Raw genomic sequence first — 19,833 nt, 5'->3', positions numbered from 1 at the left:
TGCCTCCTCCACGAGAGGTGCGGAGGGTGGCAACATGAGAATGGGCCTTCTCTGCAGTAGCTTCCCATCTGTGGAATGCTCTCCCCAGGAAGTTCCCCTGGCGCCTTCATTGCACACCTTTAGGCGCCAGGCAAAAACGTTCCTTTTAAACCAGGCCTTTGAGTTGATCCTATACCCTTTTAGAATGTGGCTCTTTTCTGGGAGGGGGGTGTTATTGGGTTGTTGTTTTTATTCTGATTATATATGTTGTGATTTTTTTCTGTGAACCTCCCTGAGACCTCTGGGTAAAGGTAAAGGGACCCCTGACCATTAGGTCCAGTCGTGGCCGACTCTGGGGTTGTGGCGCTCATCTCGCTTTATTGGCCGACGGAGCCGGTGTACAGCTTCCGGGTCATGTGGCCAGCATGACTAAGCCGCTTCTGGCAAACCAGAGCACGGAAACACTGTTTACCTTCCCGCTGGAGCGGTACCTATTTATCTACTTGTGCTTTGACGTGCTTTCGAACTGCTAGGTTGGCAGGAGCAGGGACTGAGCAACAGGAGCTCACTCTGTTGTGGGGATTCGAACCGCCAACCTTCCAATCGGCAAGTCCTAGGCTCTGTGGTTTAACCCACAGCGCCACCCGTGTCCCTCAAGACCTCTGGGTATAGAGCAGTTAATAATAATAATAATAATAATAATAATAATAATAATAATAATGCATTTGTGCTGCAGTCATTAGTCTTAATCCTGAAAGTTTCCTGAATGTGCGGTAACCCTTAGCATTGGTATTTAAAACATCTAAGCAAATAGAGAATATTAGCTGAAGAACCTGCCACAGAATAGAAACAGTGAGTTCTTGTCCCAGCCCATTACAAGACAGCCATCCACTTCCCACTCAAAAGCAACCACAGATAGATATTTACTGACCACCAGATTTCCAATGACCATCACCATCATGAAGACAATAAGGCACATGGCCTGTCCTGCCACTTCCATACAGTCCCACATGGTTTCAATCCACTCCCCACACAGCACACGGAAGACGATAAGGAAAGAGTGGAAGAAGTCGTGCATGTGCCATCGTGGAAGCTCACACTCGGGGTTGATCTTGCAGACACATTCCTTGTAGCTCTTGCCGAAAAGCTGCATTCCCACCACGGCAAAGATGAAGACAATGATGGCTAGCACCAAGGTCAGGTTTCCTAAGGCACCCACCGAGTTGCCAATGATTTTAATCAACATGTTCAGGGTTGGCCAGGATTTTGCCAGCTTGAAGACCCTCAACTTGAAGACGTAAAAAAGAAAGAGAAATATAGATAAAACAGATTTATGATTAATAAAGCAACAGTCCTGCCAATGGGGACCCAGATTTAAAAAGAGATATTGATCACAACATACTGAAGGGGCATTTTTCATATGTGGTGGACCTGTGAAAAAGCTCAGGGATTTTGGGAAATGATGCATAATGAACTGAAGAAAATGTTAAAAGTGGTTATTCCTCAAAACCTAAAGTTTACATCTAGGGATAATAGGGATGGACATCCCAAAGAGGATGATTAAACTATTTATGTACGCAACAGCAGCAGCCAGAATCCTCTATGCGAAGAAATGGAAGGAAGGAGAAGTTCAAATCATGAAGAAACTAATGGGCTATTTGCAGAAATGGCAAAATGGACAGCAAAGATTAAGAGATCAAAGCGACAAACTTTTTATTGAGGAGTGGAAACCCCTTTGGGATTATCTGAGGAAATTTTATAGCCAAATCAAGTCGTGATCAGGATTCGAAATTTAAACAGCGGAAGGGAGACGACAACAGTTGTAGTAGAGGAAATTAGTATGAGAGATACGTATGCTACATAATGCAGCAGGAAAAAGGGGAGGGAATAAAAACATCATGAAGGTAAGGGTGGGAAGTCAAACCGTCAAGGGAAATATGTATTAAAAGTTGAAGTTAATTTGTTAAAATTTCCGAAATTTAAATAAAAATTCAGTACTGTACAGTGGTACCTCCGGTTATGAACGGGATCCGTTCTAGAGGCCCAGCCGTATCCCAAAAATTTCATAATGGGAGGACCGCTTCTACGCATGCTTGTGCCACTGCAGAACACTTCTGCGCATGCACGAAGCGTGCAGAGCATTTCTGCACACCCGAGAACGGCAAACCCACTTACGAGTTTGCCACGTTCACAACCCGAAGGTTACATTACCCGAAGGGGCCACTGTATATATAATAAAAGAAATACTGATTATGAACTAAACCCTGAATGGGAGATTTCTAGAGGCAGAGCTGTCAATCTATGGATTTTAGCTGGAAAGTCAGGATCTGCAGATTGCCACTAGCTGACTTAAGAGCATCAGGCCATTGGTCTACCTTCTACAATATTGTCTATAGAGACTGGCAGCAGCTTTCCAAAGATTTAGAGGGGCAGGGATGTATCCCAGCCCTGCCGGGAGAAGCCAGGGACATTGAACTGGAAATCTTTTGCATGCAGAGCACAACCTCTACTACTCTACTACCCAATACCCGCTTTTCAAACGGACAGTCCCTTCGTGTCCTCTTGACTAAGGCAGAAACGGTGGCAGGAACCCTGCATGTTCTTGGAAGTGACCACATAAGAGGTGGAAGCCTGACTGTGCTCTGCATTGGGCAATTCACCTGCCACAATCACTTCCACGCTCCAACCCAATAGAATCCTACTGCTAATCCCCACTGCCATTTTTAAAGAAAACCATATGCTGAGAGTGCATTTGGGATATTAACTGCTTCCTGAAATGGACTTGTTGCTAAGGTCTGCATGTAAGCTCTGCAGTCATTGCTTGCAGCAAGTAGCCTTCAGATTCTAGCTATTTAGAGGCAATTTTAGGCAGAATAAATGGCAATTGAAAGGGGATATAAACCCCAACTCTTGGACATGGAACAAGTCTTTATTTGCAATACTGGCCAGTAAGGATTTGGCAATTAGTCCTCCCGTGGACCTTTACTGTGGGTTCTGATATATAACCTTATTTAAAAAGTTGTATCGGGTGAAAGGAGAGGAAAGACAGGAAACTGTGAAAAGTGGAGTAAAATAAGCAAATAGTACCAATCGGAAAGATCGCAACACCGAAAGCCCTTCCACATCTGCCAGCATCAGCTCCAGCAAACTGAGAGAGACAATAAATCCATCAAAAATGTTCCACCCTTCTTGGAAATAATAGTAGGGGTCCATTGCTATGAGCTTTAGGAACATCTCAGCTGTGAAAATTCCAGTGAAAACCTAAAAAAGGGGAAAAGGGATCAGAATGTTCAAAGCTCTCACTGAACTTAATACTTTTTGGCTTCAATTGAATTAATGAATGAACAGGCCACAGTATATCAGCAATTTGGATGAAGAGACAGTCTCCCCCCCCCCTTTTTCCGTATAATCAGAATTTTTGCCCCACTGCTACTTTTTTCTTAGTATTTCACTGAATTACCGTATTTTTCACTCTATAAGACGCACCAGACCATAAGACGCACCTAGTTTTTGGAGGAGGAAAACAAGGAAAAAAATATTCTGAATCCCTCTTGCTGTTCTGGCTTCACAGAACAGCTGCACAGCCTGCATTCGCTCCATAAGATGCACAAACATTTCCCCTTACTTTTTAGGAGGGAAAAGGTGCGTCTTATAGAGCGAAAAATACGGTACCTCAATTCCAAAACTGGCAGTGGCACCAGCTAGAGCCCCCAGACTCTAGATACTTGTGGGCAGCAATGCTTGCCTTATTTTATTTATTTAAATATTTATAAGTAGGCCTTTCTAAGTCTATCTTGATATTCAAAAGTAGCTGGCAATAATTCAAGTCACTGTTTGACTAGAGTAATCAGTTAGCCAAGGTGAATTGTCTCTTTTTTTCAAGTTGTGTTTTCTACAGATCAGTTTGATTTGTTGTGAGACATTAGTGTTACATACAGTGTTAGGTTAGGAAGAAAAGAGGGGGGGGGAATGGTAAGTGGGGTTGGATCGGGGGCAATGCTTCTATTCTTCTACTTAGTGCATGTGTGGGGTTTTGTGTCAGCGTCGCTTGTGTGGTTCTCTTACTATTCGCTCATTATATTTCCTTGGTGGTGAGTGAGGCTGAGGGTAGCCTAGGGTGTGGTTGGTTGTCTTTGGTTGGCTGTAGTGAGATTTGTTTTTGTGTGCGAGGGTGTGTATTTTTGAATCAGGTTGGCCAAATTGATTCGTAGGCTGTTGGCGGATTCTTGTTGTTGTCTTGTTGGGCTGTGTATGTGATAAAAGGGAACCATACCGGGGTGAAGATGTCTTCTTCTATTTGTCCCCGTGTCCATTTCAGTTTATTGGCTAGTTTTTCTAATAAGGCTGTTTCCCATACATAAGGCTGAGTTCCCATAGGCATTGGGAACATTTTCATGCTTACCAGGTTCCCTACGGCCAAGACATGCTCAAACTGTGGGGTCATGGGATGGTGCTCCATTGCCATGAACAGAGTATTCAAAACAATACAGATCGTAATGGCTAAATCCACAAAGGGGTCGAAGACAATCAAGTTGACAATTTCTTTCAGCTTCATCCAGTATGGGTGGCACTCCCAAATAAGGAAGATGTTGGCAAATTTGTACCAGCAGGGAGGGCATTTTCTTTGGGATTCTTCTAGTTCTACAACAAAACAAGAAGGTGGGCAACTTTAACCGATTAATGTAGACACGCCCAATGAAATTTTATGCTAGGTTTAAGTCATTCTCAATTTGTTGGGCCTTGCAGGCTGTTATGTTTTAGGTTTAAGAGGTGGTCACATTTCACAAACAAAAGGAATCAGGACATCTGCAGTGAGACAGGAAAACAAGCTATGCATGAATAATTAATCTAAGAATCCATAAAATTAATATTTGGGGGTGGAGTGGAATAAAGAAAAAATTCTGCATCTTAAATCAAGTATATGTTACATTTTAATCCTGACCTTCCTTCAAGGGGCTCAGGGCAGCATGCAGAGTCTGAAAAGTAGGGTCTATGCAATCTTAAGAACAACAACAACAAAAATGTAAGATGGTTTTTAAAATTAAAGCATGGGAAAAGGAAGACGAATACTAACTTCTGAAGTGGGTAATCCCTTGAGCTAGTGGGCACAGGACCACAGCTTTCTAACACACATACCTTCTACAAGGGTATTTGTGATTACTGTCATTATACTGTTGGTTCGGTCCTTCCTTCCATAGGATGCATTCAGCTGGTCCATTGATACCAAGAGTGACCCAGTAGCTTTCTTTTTAATCTCCACCTCAGTGGTTCCCTGAAAAATCCATTAACATCCTGTTAGTATGGCCTCTTTCATGTTTGCGCGGGCAAATGTGATGGGCTCTCAGCTGCAAAGGCAGAATTTGTTTTGGGTCAAATCTTTATATATGTGGAAGATGGTGGTTTTGCCAGATAATAATAACCTCACTGGCCTCCCCTCCTTAAGGTGAAGAAAGGTTTTGCTGTTATAAAAAATGAGTTCTATTCTACTTAACACCTAACTTTTTAAAGTCAGGGATATTCTTAAGCGCATTTCAAAAACTATTGCAGTGCGTGGAATTCTGGTGTAAAAGGAACTTAGATGAAAGGCTGCAGAAAGCTGATTTCACATTAATGCACAGGATAGAGACACCCTGTATAATATTTTATGAGCTCTTTATTGAATATGTTCATCTACTCTCTGAATTCTTCAAGTTCTGTTGCTATTCCAGCCAAATTTGGAGTCCCTGGAAATCACATTAAACAAAAAAGTTGGAAGAACATGTCTTCTGTGCCTACCTTGATTGTCCCAAAACAGCACTAGCTAATCCTTTAATATGGTTTGTCTAAAGCTGACCATTTAATCATGACTGGTAAACATAAATAACTGAGAATCTACTCCCTTCTATGCTTCTTTGTAAATGGGAGCAGGGACAGACCTAGGGAACGACAAATGCTGTTTGCTTCAATCAAGCAAAACTCAGCATTTGCTGCTTTGGGTCTGAGCATATAGAGGTTTGAAATAAAATATTTACTCCATGAAAAGCCTGCATGGCTCATGTGGTCTCTCAGATGTGATGATGAAGATTAGGTGCTTCTCTTGTTTAACAACAGATTATAGCCACTGTCCCAAAGAACTATCGGATGACAGGCATCACGCAATACAGATATGTATCTTAGGTTGCCTTTCATGCATGCGTCATGCTAAAGTTAACAGTCTGTAACATTTCCATGCTGTTAGAGGACCAAGTCTGGAAAGAGCACAGTAGACTAGCATGCTAACTAGAGAAAGTGGTAGTAACTGAAGCTGAAAGTAACTAGGAAGGGTTTCAAACATTCTTAAGGAGGGAAAAAAAGGACTGGGAAGGAGTAGTTTCATTTAGTTTGCAAGAACCTAGACAAAGAGGGGTTTTGTTTTTTTAAGGAAAAAAAAGCTTGGAATTTAAGGACACAGGAATAAGGCTTCCCATGTGCACTTTGGCCAAAGACGGTGATGCTATTCATAAATAACGCTCACTCTGGAGCAACTTCCTTTGGCCATAATGGGAGCAAGTGTGTTTAGGATTGGTGGCAATGGTTTTGGCTTACAGGTGACCCTGTGCCTTTCGTTTGCCTTTATTCTCTGGCATAGTTCTAACCTAACTGATCCAGTAAACCTGAACCTGGGCTCTATCAGTTCAGATTAAAAATGGAGAGGGTGCGAGATGGGGGTGCAGGAGGATTTTGATTGGTCCTGTAGGAAAAACCAAGCCTCGCCCCAGCTCCTGTTCCAGCTATTCATATATGGGGAAATTCACCTCAAGACCTGTCACTCCACACAAACAACTATGCCCCATGGAGAAAACTACAGTCTCTTTGACATCTATGGTTTGTTTTTTTGGTAGTTAAGGGGTATTCAGTGACCTGAAGTCTCTGAAATGGTGCAGCTCAGTCACAGGTTTACTGCTTCTGACTCTGCGTGGAGAAAGTCTTGTTTCTCACTACCCTAGAAATTCCTAAACGATTTGGGTTGTGTGTGGGTTTTTTTTGTAACTTCTTTTTACACTAGAACTTGCCTTATTCATCTCGTTTCTAAAATACGGACTGAGATGTCCAAAATAAAAAGCAAGTAAACAGATAGGATATTAATACGTTGAGCAAGATTTATACAAAATTAATCCTAATTGCATGAGTGGGATTAAGAAATTTCTGGCCTAGCCCATTCACGCCCAGATGTTCCTGCACATTTTGAAACTTCTGAGGGATTTGATTTAACAAACAGTGTACTTGATCACTTCTCATTCCTCAAAAAGATACATAATTTTTTCCCAAGCCATTTTTTCTTAGAAGCCAGAAGAGAAAAGAGAAGGAAATATGTGATTAGGTTAATCTGGGAAAGAAGGGAAAGTGAAGAAGATTAAGAAGCAGAGGAGCCTGGGATAAGGGTTCAGACTATAACATCTGTTGGCTAGACAAACCAAGTTTCATTCCTTCAAAGGATCCATTTTGGCGGCATACAGGAAAGCAGAGAGAAGGGTGGGCCTCCATGCCTAGACTATCTACTCATTGACTTCCTTACGCTGTCATCAGTAGCTGCCTTATCTATTTTCACCTCAGGCAGAAGCCGTCCGCTGGGTATGTTGGAGTTTGGGCCACCAATCAGGGAGACCACGCCGTTGCAGTCCACGGTGCTGTTCCGCTTCATGTTCCGGCGGATGCTGGGAAAGATGCGGGATGATCTGCTCCCCTGGCTGTAGCCGCTGTAACCGCTGTAGCTGCTTTTCCTCTCGTGGCCCCGGATCGGGATGAAGAGGGAATCCCTCCGGCCCTCGCTCTCTTCCACTGTGCTGTGCTCGTCATCGGCAAATTCGTTTTCTGAAGCCGGGTCACGGAAACCTCTCTTGAAGCTAAAGATGCTGCTTTTGCTGTTGTGCCGGGAGAGATAAGGAGATCCTGGGATGCTGAGCAGCGACTGGAAGGAGAGAGGAAGCAGGAAGATGGAAGAGGAATGCGGACAGGAAGCTACAAAGCACCAGCAACAGGCAAAAACATAGAATTTACCGCGCAATCGGATGAAGAAGAAAAAAAGGGTGGTGGCGGCGAATTCTCCATCGTGAAAACGCCTGAGGTTGGTAGCAAAGGAATCAGCTGATTAGTTTCAATTAATATATGGATTTAATAGCACATGTCACCCTCCACTGCTTCGTGGTCCTCATTTACCCCTTGGATCGCCCAGAGAAACCCAAACTGCCATTTACAGTGGTACCTTGGTTTACAACCATAATCTGTTCCGGAGGTCCAGTTGTAAACCAAAACAAGTTGTAACCCAAGGTGTGCTTTTGCCAATGGGGCCTCAAAGAAAAGAAAAAAGAAAAAAGGGTTGTAATCCAAAAAAATGGGTTGTAATCCAAAAAAAGGGACACATACTTCCAGGTTTGACGTGGTTGTAATTCAAAATGGTTGTAATCCCAAATGGTTGCAAACCAAGGTACCACTGTATGTATCTCTACATATTTAGATAGATAAAAGTCTTTGGTAGAAAATGTCTACAGTTTTGATTTGACCTATACATGTCTCTCCTCCATTAAAACAACTCTTTTCAACAAGTTTTCAGCCTCACCATGGGAGCTAACTGCTCTGAACATGTCCCCTTTGGAATATTCATGGATTGTTTAAAGAGCAATAGGGACTCTCTAGAGCACTGACTACTTTCTCAAGACAAAGTAACTGAACACCTCTCCAGAATGTATTTGCTTTTTTGCAACGGCATGAAAACAAAGAGAATGCCCACCAAGAGATGCAATGATGTGGTCAGTCAGGCAACTGATTGTACCAAAATTGATCTGGAATCCATTTGATAGTTTGCAATCAAAGTTTTTCAATGGAAGGTAATAGGCAATAGCCAACTAAGTTTTGCTCAGAGTAAACCCATTAGAATTAGCAGAGCAATGTTTGACCTTATGCCTAAAGGTGCACTCCTCCATTGTCTCCCAAGACAGATGGATGCAAACAACATTAGCCATGTCTTAATTTCAGTGTGTCTACTCTGAGTATGACTAAAGTTGCATATAACCCAGTGATTTCTTTATTTTGGAGAGACTGGTGCTCGGTTTAAGCAGAGGCAGTACAAATGAAGCGGAATATGGCATTACTTCCATTCCGCTTTACAGGAAAATCTGTCTTCCTGGCATTTTGAATTACATCATTCCAACTGCACCCCCTTAGTGAGGGGTAGGAATGAAGGCTGGCGGGCAGCTTTAAGGCGCAGAGGCAGCTAGGACATATTGTGCCAAACGCTGATGTATATACATGGCTGCAATATAGCACGAGAAAGACTGAAAGGATGAAAATAGTGCTATCAGGGAAGGTGAGGAAGGACTCCAGTCCAGCCATTCCTCTGACACATTCCACCCAGCACCAAGTTTTCACTTGCAGGGCCTGCAAACTGTACCTGGTTCATGATGGAAAGTTTCCGCCCCAACCTGTTGTCTGGCAAGCGGAAGACCTTCCTCCTCATGCCATCTTCCGACTCCGACTTAAACACCTTCTCAACATCTCCCTTCTCTTCTCCTTCCGACAGCTCCTTTTGCTTCCGCTTCTTCCTCCTGTTCCGCCTCTCCTTGGCGCTCTTAGAGCTGAGCTTAGAGATCTCGGAAGAGCTCTGGGACATCCTTCCTCCGCCATCCTCTTCCACAGCATCTTCTGAAACTGTCCCTGCTGAAGTGGCCATGGCTGCAGCCTGCAGTGGGGGTGGGGGTGGGGGGGAGGATTAGGAAGAACCAAGATAACCAAATTGTAGCACCTTGCATGAATTCCTTCCAGCCTCTAAACACTGTGATTAATTAGACTCTAGCCATGGAGAGAACAGCAAACTCTCCAATTTCCAATGGAACACAGATTGGATTATGTGTTCATTATTAGGATTACATTAGCCTGTGCTCTCTATAAAATGAGAAAGCACAACATGGTGGGGCATGTTAGGGAATAACCTGAGCTTCCTCCTGTTGCTTTTTCAGCTGTTCCAACATGGCCTTGAATTCTGCCTCCTTCTGCTCCGCCTCTTCCAGTGTCGCCTGGTTTTGTTCTTCATAGGCCATGGCCACCACAGCCAAAATCAAGTTTACCAGGTAGAACGACCCAACGAAAATAACCAGGACGAAAAAGATCATGTAGGTTTTTCCCGCTGCTCGCAAAGTCTGCGAAGAAAAAGAGGTCATTGTGAGGTTTCCTATTTTGGTCGCTGAACCCAAGATTGGTTTGTGGCATGTTAGTTGTTAGAAGACCACTTGAGGTGCTGGGAACCCCATAAGGCAAGCAGAAACCCAGAGGGTTTTGAGAGAACATTTTACCAAGCAAAGGGTGATTTGAATTAAAGTACCCCCTTCCTCCTAGGTAAAGGTAAAGGACCCCTGGATGGTTAAGTCCAGTCAAAGTTGATAATGGGGTTGCAGAGCTCATCTTGCTTTCAGGCAGAGGGAGCTGGTTTTAGACCACAGACAACTTTCCAGGTCGTGTGGCCAGCATGACTATACCACTTCTGGTGCAACAGGACATCATGATGGAAATGCAGTTTACCTTCCTGCCACAGTGGTACCTATTTATCTACTTGCATTGGTGTGATTTCAAACTGCTAGGTTAGCAGAAGCTGGGACAGAGCAACGGGAGCTCACTCTGTCACGGGGATTCGAATCGCTGACCTTCTTATTGACAAGCCCAAGAGGCTCAGTGGTTTAGACCACAGCACCACCCATGTCCTCTTATGTGTATGGGAAGGTATGACACCACTGCTCATGACTGATGCAGTGTCATGGCTGGCCAGCTACAGCACTATTATGTGAAAAAGTGTGTCTTTTTTTCTGAATGCTCTTTGATTCTGTATACGTTAACCGTAACATCTCTCCTGTCATTGCTTTCCTAAGCTGAAAAGACTGCAACCACTTTTTGCCTTTCCTAATAGGAATTCTCTCTCTCTTTTGATTCTTTGGAAATATCAGGGTAACCAGAACGACAGTATTTATGATGCTGCTGCTGTATGTATAGAAACATGGAAATTCACGTATTGCTGGGCTGAAATATCTGCCCTAATTATTATTTTTGGCCCTTTGGTGGGGTAGCGTGAGGCAGAAAGGGTAGGAAAAGAACAAGCTACTTTTGTGGGAGGGTAAAATCTATTCATAATCGGTGGCAAGGGACTCCCCATTAAGAGAAGAGCCATAATGGCTGGTACTAATTGTCCTCCAAAAACAATAGGAACAATTTCCTACCTATTTGTTGGTTTGTTTATTGCCTTTATACCCCACCATTCCTCAAGGTGGAATACATGTTCCTCTTCCTGCCCATTTTATTTTCACAACAATCCCGCAAGGTAGGCTGGGTTCAGAAACTGAGACTAGCCCAAGGTCACCCAATGAGTTTCATGGCTGAGCGGAGATTTGAACCCTGGTGTTCCAACTCCTAGTCCAACGCTCTAACCACTACACCACGTTGACTCTTTACCTTACAACGTAGCATTATTTCCATGGGCCTGAAGGAGGGGGGGGGGAGAGACAGCTGTTCCCTTTGGCTAGGTAAAGGGAAATAACTAGAAACCTCTGCCGCATCTTCTCAAAATGGTAAGCCTTCCCCCCTGCCCCACCACTCTCTGAAAATGTAAAAATTACCAGAAAAAGAGCCCTGCAAAATATGGGGTGGGTGGTTTATGATTCCAAACTTACAACAAAGCAATGCAAAGCAGTCCCTGTGTACAGAGGGAATATCAGTTTCTTGCCTCCTTTCTCCATCTCTGTGTGTCATTTTTTTTTAAAAAAAACAACCCAATAACCCACATGTTCCAATCTACAACAGGAAGGTATCATTTTAACCGTTTTCGCTTTGGGTGCAAAAATGTCTAAGACCGGATATTTCAACACTGCATATAATATTCTGTCCCTTCCCTGAAAACCCTGCTGCCATACCTATGGTCCCCCCCCCTTCCACTCATTTGCCCTTTTGTGAGCAACACCATGCATATGTTTTCTATCCATCAGCACAGGACAAAGGGAATCTACAAAGCTATAGCGCAGGCAGATCCAGCTCCCAAGAGACTGTGATCTACTCCCAGTATAAAAAAGCTGGTGGTGATCTACTCATTGTCATTGGAGGGAGGAGGAGTGTGCATGGGGTAGGTGGATTCAGTGGCGTAGCGTGGGTTGTCAGCACCCGGGGCAAGGCAAGTAATTTGCGCCCCCTAACCCGTGGATTTGTGCCCCCTAACCGTGGATTTGCACCCCCTAACCCTAACCCCCAGATGTTGCGCCCGGTGCGGCCGGCCCCCCCTGCACCCCCCACGCTACGCTACTGGGTGGATTGCCCAGAGTTGTTGAGCATTTTGGGGGAGGATTGCATAGAGTTTTTTAGCTTCCCCCCATAACTTTTTGTACATGATAAGGATCCTGTGATCTACCAGGATCAGCTGGGGATCTACTGGTTGGACATCCCTGCTATAGTGCATTGGTGTCAGGGACTGGGCAGAGGAGGAATGGTGGAGACCGCCTCCCCAACCTGACCCTTCCAGGGAGGAGGAAGATAAAGACAGTATAGATTTACAACAAGGGGCTTGAGGGAGGTCACAGTCAGAGGCAGATGAGGAGAAAAGTTGGGAAATAATGGGAGAGGAGGAGGCAGAACCAGAACAACACCTGGCTGACACGTTGTCATTAGAAAGCATCCCAGACCCTCCATCTCCCAGAACCCGGTAAGCCTTAAAAATAGGAGAGCAAAGACCTCAAAGACAAAGCACCCGTAGAAGTAATGAATGAGGAAGTGGGAGAGATGGGGGGGGGGTGGAGATTCACTTGAGACAACGCCATTATCCAAGAGGCTGGGTTCTATAGCCTCTCTCTGTAAAGATTGAAAGAAAAAAGGACAGTAAGAAATCTCCCTTGTCTTTATACTTTCCTGGGCAACTAGCCACTGACAGCATCCTGACAATTGGGCTGGGCTGGTGTAGATGGTTCTGCATTCCCTATGTGCGTTGGTATTCTTTGTTTAGTCATGGCACACACAAACTTGCAGTCTCCTGGAGAAGGGAACACGGCCGCTTTGCTGCTCCTTCCATTCTGCTGCTGCCATGTTGCTGTGAGCTAAACCATGGTTTGGCTCAGTGTGTCATCTGAACCTAGGCTCGTGGTTTGCCTTGCTCCAGACACCCCACAAGCTGTAACCAAGGTTTGTTCTTGGCTTACGGTTTGTGGTTGGTACGAAGGTGACAAACCACAAACCCAGATTCGGATGACATGCAAGCCATGGTTTAGCTCCCAGCAGCGGGACTGGAGGAGCAGAGCTGCTTCAGTCTCCTCTCTGGGAGGCCATACGCCTGGGTATTTGTGTTAAGCCATAGTTTGGCTTAGTGTCACACTCAAGCTGAGCCAGTGCAAGGAATGCTTTGTACTCAGCCGAATCGCAGCTGCTGTTTTGATGCTAATTCATTTGACGCCAGAAAATGCTTCTGTCATTTTTCACAGGCATAATTACATACAACTGCGCCTTTTGGTTTTTTTGCAGACCGCTAGGTGGCCCCTGATGCAGGCTGAAGGAGGCTCATCACACATAGGTAAAGGATAGGAGATGTCATACTTACTAACTGATACAAGTTTTCCCAGAAATCCTGAGTCATGAGGCGAAATAAGGCCAGGAAAGCCCAACTGAAGGTATCAAAGCTGGTGTAGCCATAGTTTGGATTCCTCCCTGCTTTCATGCATGTAAAGCCCTCGGGGCATTGGCTGCAGACAAGATGGAAGAAATTTAAGCTAGTTGGCATGGTAGGAGCTATTAGACCAGAAAGAGGAAGACTCACGGTGAATGCTTTCGCTGCCCCCAATTCAACAGTCTGCTTTCAGCAAGCCTGATGTTACTTCTGTATTGTGTTGGTTCCTTATTTGAATTGTAAATGTTTCTCATTTAAACTCTTTTACCTTCCATCTTTGTGTGTGTGTGGGGGGGGTGTTATTAAAGATTTCTTGGTTTACAAACGTATGTGCTGTGCCTCTATTTTCAAGTTACATTTTCTGCAGCCCAGTTTCATTTGTTGAGACATTAGGGTTACATTAGGAAGAAAAGGGGGGAAGAGGTGGAGGGGAGAGTGGTGAGTGGGGGTGGGGTGGGGATGTTTCTAATTTTACTTAATGTATGTGTGGTGTTCTGTGTCAGCATCGTTTGTGCAGGTTTTCTTTGCTATTCGCTTGTGTTCCTTTGGTGGTGAGAGAAGTTGGGGTTGGCCTAAGGTGTGTTTGCTTGTTTGTGATTGGCTGTGGTGAACTTTATTTTCATGTGTGAGTGGGGTGGGTGGGTGTTTTTGAGTCAGGTTAGCCATATTGATTCGTATACTGTTGGTGGATTCTTGTCGTCTTGTTGGGCTGTGTATGTGATAAAGGGGAGCCATACCAGGGTGAAGGCATCTTCTTCTATTTGTCCCCGTGTCAGTTTCAGTTTATTGGTTAATTTTTCTGGTAAGGCTGTTTCCCATACTATTTGGTACTATTGGTCCCTGCTTACTCCTGACAGGTCTCTCCAGTGTCTGGCTATGATGCTTCTGGCTGCTGAGAGTAGGTGGGTTATGAGTTCTTTGTGATGTGAGTGAACATTATTGTCTTGGAAGATGTTTAGTAGGGCCAATTCTGGGGTTTCTAATACTTGCTTAGTTATTTTACATATTTCTCGTATGGCTGTTGTCCAGAATGGTTGGATTTTGGGGAATTCCCACCACATGTGGAGGTATGTGTCTGTGGAGGTGTGCCCTCTCCAGCATTTTGATGAGGTTCCTGGGCGTATTAGAACTAATTTTAAACTCTTTTACCTGAATTAAATGTATATTGTTGTTGGAACTTGCACTGGAAACCTTATAGTGAAGGGCAGGTCAGAAATCCCATATTAAGTAAAACAAATGTGTGATGGAAGAGTAGCCTTTCTGTATGACTTCATGGATTTTCTTTACATCCATGGAATAATTTTATTACAAGAGTGATTCATTCACCCATATACAGTCCCATCTGTGCAATTCATAGGCAAGTACACAAATGTAGCACACAAATGTGAATTTCTGGAATGCTAAAACAAAACACAAACTTGAATTGAACTGGCAGCTTCCACAGCAAAAATCAAGGGTTCACAATAGAAGCAGTTTTGATTGCACTTGTCTCTGCATAAATACTGCATAATTGTTCTGCAAGTGTTAACCTGCATATTCTCCAGCAAACAACCATACAGCATGGCATTCAACCAGTGTGGTTCATATATGGAATATTGCAGTTTAAGATGCACAGGAATAGTTACATCAGTCAGGATTGGTTCTGCCGGTGCATCTGCGCAGCCCTGACCTTGCATTCTGCCTTGCCCTCTTCCTTTCTGTTGGTTATTGCTGTAGCTCTGCCCTACAGGTTGAGCCACTCCTGGTATCAGCACTGACCTATCAATGCTGATGTGCTCACATGGTGGAAAATTGGGATTGTAATACATCCTCACATTTTAATAGGCTAAAAATCAATATATGTAGGAATGATTATACCACTTTGCCTGAGTTGGGGCAGTTATAACAATCTGGATCAGGCCTAACACGTATTGTTCCCTGTTCCAACACTGAAGTCCAATGTGTGGCTCAAGTGGACTTTGGGTGAAAAAAGAAGGTAGAGTCTCATTCCGGTATCATGTATAAGCTCTGTGCACATCTGCATGTCTGCTTAATGTATGCTTTAAGTAAGATACAGTAGGTGTCTCCATTAAAAAAAAGTTAAATAGTCGGGAAGACTTAAGGTGACAAGGTACCAGGTAAACCAATTGCTTTACAAATGAATTTATTTAAGTACTTTTGGAGTGTAATCCATGCCTATTGACTTTTTCTATCTTTCAAAAGTAGTTTGTCAAATTGAGAGAGATAGAGATAATCTGAATTGAGAACTTACCCTGCGTCAGAGCTGTTACCGCACAACAAAGGATCAAGAAACCCAGGTAATGTGTAAAAATTGGCTACAGAAGGTACGGGGGAGGAAGAAAAATAGAAGAAGGAGAAGAAGAGGAGGAAGAGGAAGAAGAAGAAGAAGAAACAAGAGCACAGTCAGTTAATGTGATCCACAAGCTGGGATATTAGCATTTCACAACCACAGTACCATGAGTGCAAGGTCATTTGGGACTTTAGTATTCCACAGCACAGGTGTTTGGGTAGGGAGGGCAGTTGTCATATGATTGAATTATCCTCCCTCTTTGCAGAGTATAATTCTGACACTCTGTATGCTAGCGCGATGACAACCTCTTATGTCAATTGCTACATGAGGCGGGTTTATTCTCTTACAGGGATATGGAATTCCTAAGTATTTCCCCCCAAGACCAATACTTTGTAAAGTCATTATTGAGACTTTAATTTTTTAAACAAAAAAAAAAACACCCTTTGCAAAACTGAACAAAAGATTATAAATATGAGAAGAAGAAGAAGAGTTTGGATTTGAGATCCCGCCTTTCACTCCCTTTAAGGAGTCTCAAAGCGGCTAACATTCTCCTTTCCCTTCCTCCCCCACAACAAACACTCTGTGAGGTGAGTGGGGCTGAGAGACTTCAGAGAAGTGTGACTGGTCCAAGGTCACCCAGCAGCTGCATGTGGAGGAGCGGAGACGCGAACCTGGTTCCCCAGATTGCGAGACTACCGCTTTTAACCACTACACCACACTGGCTCTCATGAGGCCCAATTCATAATAAACACTGGGGAGCAGTCTGCAGGGCAGGTTTTTTGAACAGATTATAAAAAAGGACTCTACACAGAACCAGATTTTAAGGATCATGGCAAAAGCAAAGGGGCTTTTCTATGAAAGGAAAAGAGGGAAGCATACAGTGCAAAAGAGAAATACTGGTCAAAATAAACACCTTTCCTCCAGAGAAGAACCATTTCTGGCTTTAGTAACATTTTAAGTCATGATGGTTAACCCAGCAAATCTCACAGCCATAATTATTTAGACATAATTATGTGCCAGGAAAAAACAGCCGCACACACTTACAAACATTGTTGGTGTATTCTTCCCAGTCAAAGCCCTTGGTGCCATTTTCCAGGTAGGTCTCATTGAGATCAATGGGCCAGATGACACACTTGTTCCTTAGATTCCCCATGAACAGCTGTAGCCCAATTAAAGCAAATACACTGAGGCAAAACACTGTCAAAATCATCACATCTGACAGCTTCTTCACAGACTGGATCAGGGCTCCCACGATGGTCTTCAGGCCTGAGGAAAGGGAAAGCAGTCTTGGAATTCCTGTGGAATCTTAGGGAAAGTAGCTACCTATGGGCTACATACTACATTTTCTTGACAACAGGGAAGTCAAGGAGTATTTTGCTATGGTCCTCTGCCCACCCATTCCACAATAAGTCGAGTGTATTGCCTTCTGAACCTTATTTACAGGATTCATACTCCTCACTATACAGGTATCGGGAATGTAAGTGGTTCATTAAACAGGGACATGTGCAGTTCCCTGGTCTGAGGGGAAATTTTTCCTAGCTTAAGGTGAGGCTGAAGGTTGGGTTACGTTAAGGGGATAGCACACAGTTAATTCACTGTCCCTGAACACAAACATCTAGCGAAGGCAGCTAGAGTTTGTGCAACTCCCTGATTTCATATGGTACCCTCACATGAAAGGGAAAATAAATTTTAAGAAAATGTCGAGCTGGGTACACTCAGTCTGCATTGCTGTGTCCCCATTCTTTCAGAATTTCCCTAATATTATATACCGATAAGAACAGACGATTCAAAATCTTTCTCCCCCCCCCACTGTACAGAAATTAAAAACAACACAAACCATATCCTTTTCACAGTTGTGGAAACTTTTAAACTATTCTCTGGTGGGGCGTTTTGATTTTTTTGTGTGTCTTAAAAAACAGGGAGGGTAGATCTTAGTAAAGAAAATAAATACCAGCTGTTCCCAGTCCTAACCCTGGACTCCTGATTCAAATCCTTACTTGGCCACCAAAGTTCACTGGAGGACTTTGGAATAATCACTGCCTCTCAGGGTAACCTATCACATGTTGCTGTGGGGAGGATAAATTGGATTCACCCAGTGAGTTTCATGGCTGAGCAGTGATTTGAACCATGGTCTCTTAGGTCCCAGTCCAACATTCTAACCACTATACCAAACTAGTTCTCACTTATTCATTATCACTGCTCTATTTCCAGCAAACATTGCTCTGGACCATTAAGGGGGGGAAAGCATAATCTTCCATAAAGATAAAATCAGTTTATGATAACGAACAAGGAAAATCTTTGAAATACACTCCGTGCTCTGCCTCATCTATGTGAAGCTTCAAGCGACATCTTTGCAAGATACAGCAAAGCACATCTACTATGAGAGCTTAGATTATAACTCAAAAGTAGAGCGTCTTTTACTGTGGGTCACAAGTTGTGATGAAAGGAAGCTTTGTCTTGTTCATGAATTTACCCAAATAGGCTTGGTACTTTGATGTTTTCAATGTGGGGGATACCAATAGGGTTAAATGATGAAAGTATCACAAAAGATACCATAGCAGCAAGCAAGCATCAGAAGTATGAGGAGGAAGTTTCAAAGAACAACATATAACATGACTCCACAATCTCAGGTACTGGGGTGTGTGTGTGGAAATCAGCCATTCTCCTAAACTATGTGGTAATAGTTTCTTAACTTATCCTGTTAATAAAGCCTTTTTGGCTTGAATGCGCAGAAATTCAGATTATGAGGCTTTGTTCCATTATTTCCCAACAGCATCCAGAGCTTTGGGGGAACCCCTCGGAACAGATTTAAGGGGTGCACAGAGAGAAGGGAAAAGGGGGAGTCCAGTTGCTCAAGTGAAAATCATTGTGCTGATGGGACAACTTACAAGTGCTGGTGACACCAGCATGTGCCTATGCTTGGAGTCCCCATAAACTACCAATGGATGAACTAGATCAGAAACAGCACTGAAGAGCACATGGAACATCGCGCCTGCTATAACCTTTCTGGGTGATTTGGTAATAGCGCTAGAAGGATGAAGTCAGATTAAGAATGCACATTATTTACACAAAATACACAAAATTCCCTGAATTAATCTAATGGATGGTGGACTCCATCAGCAGTGGTTCCTGGAAGAGATGTAAAATTTCTGGAAATTCTGAAACCATGGGTGGGAAACAGTTTTCCCCCCTCCCCTCCTCAGGGGGGGGGGAAAAGCTGAATTTTGGGGGGAAATGGAAACCAGCAAAATGAACACCAGCAACATCTGGAGAACCAAAGGTTCCACAGGCATGCTTTGCCCTTTCACACAGGTTTATTTCTCAATTTGATGTATTTCCAAACACAGAACAGTTTATTTCAGATGCTGCAAAAGATAAAGGTACGTGAATGGGCAAGAGGAATCAGAGGGTGTGTTGTGCAAAGGGCTTGCCACCATGTTGCAGGAGGAATAAACTTGGCACAATCCCAAACTGCATTCCTGGGCCAAATACCTACAGTAAATATGTTCTGAAAGCACCTTTCCTACATCAAGCCATAAATAGGATCAAAAGGTAGCATAGGAATTTTGTAGGGTTTTTTTTTGTCCAAATGCCTTCTTGAGCTCCCTCAGACTTCTCGGTTTATTTTGTTTCAAATGCTTCTATCTGTTTTCAATTGATCCATTTCTCCTAGTCAACATCATCAATGAACACCCTCCCAATCTTAACTCAACGGTTGTTCAACACTGATTTTTAAAGTAACCCTAAGATGTGGTACAGCCAGCAACCTTCTAATCAAAGTAACCAGCTGCACTGTTTTCTCCCCAGCTAATACACCAACCCATTTAACTCACTCTCCTTTCCTTTAATTTATGCCCATTAGTGGCATCTAATGAGCCATTAAATGTTCTGACTTATTAATTTCTTGCTCCCCTCAATCTACCAC

The 19,833-nt window shown here is 43.5% G+C and overlaps 1 protein-coding gene across 4 annotated transcripts in view; it reads right to left on the bottom strand.

Annotated features, from left to right (window-relative positions):
- SCN8A (sodium voltage-gated channel alpha subunit 8) overlaps positions 1-19,833 on the bottom strand; it is a 110,281-nt gene that overhangs the window by 42,762 nt on the left and 47,686 nt on the right. For all 4 annotated transcript variants that reach the window (XM_083427184.1, XM_083427183.1, XM_083427181.1 and 1 more), the window contains exons 7-16: positions 16,953-17,174; positions 15,870-15,933; positions 13,553-13,694; positions 9,924-10,130; positions 9,386-9,673; positions 7,547-7,906; positions 5,116-5,251; positions 4,382-4,620; positions 3,067-3,240; positions 911-1,267 (exon numbers count right to left, since the gene is read on the bottom strand). In XM_083427184.1, the coding sequence (XP_083283310.1) occupies positions 911-1,267; positions 3,067-3,240; positions 4,382-4,620; positions 5,116-5,251; positions 7,547-7,906; positions 9,386-9,673; positions 9,924-10,130; positions 13,553-13,694; positions 15,870-15,933; positions 16,953-17,174 (2,189 nt within the window). The remainder of the gene's footprint in view (positions 1-910; positions 1,268-3,066; positions 3,241-4,381; positions 4,621-5,115; positions 5,252-7,546; positions 7,907-9,385; positions 9,674-9,923; positions 10,131-13,552; positions 13,695-15,869; positions 15,934-16,952; positions 17,175-19,833) is intronic.

This window comes from Podarcis tiliguerta (assembly GCF_965153285.1).
Source record: "Podarcis tiliguerta genome assembly, chromosome: 2".
Taxonomy (NCBI): Eukaryota; Metazoa; Chordata; class Lepidosauria; order Squamata; family Lacertidae; genus Podarcis; species Podarcis tiliguerta.
Note: the sequence above shows the minus strand (reverse complement) of the source record. Positions and strands in the feature narration are given on the sequence as shown.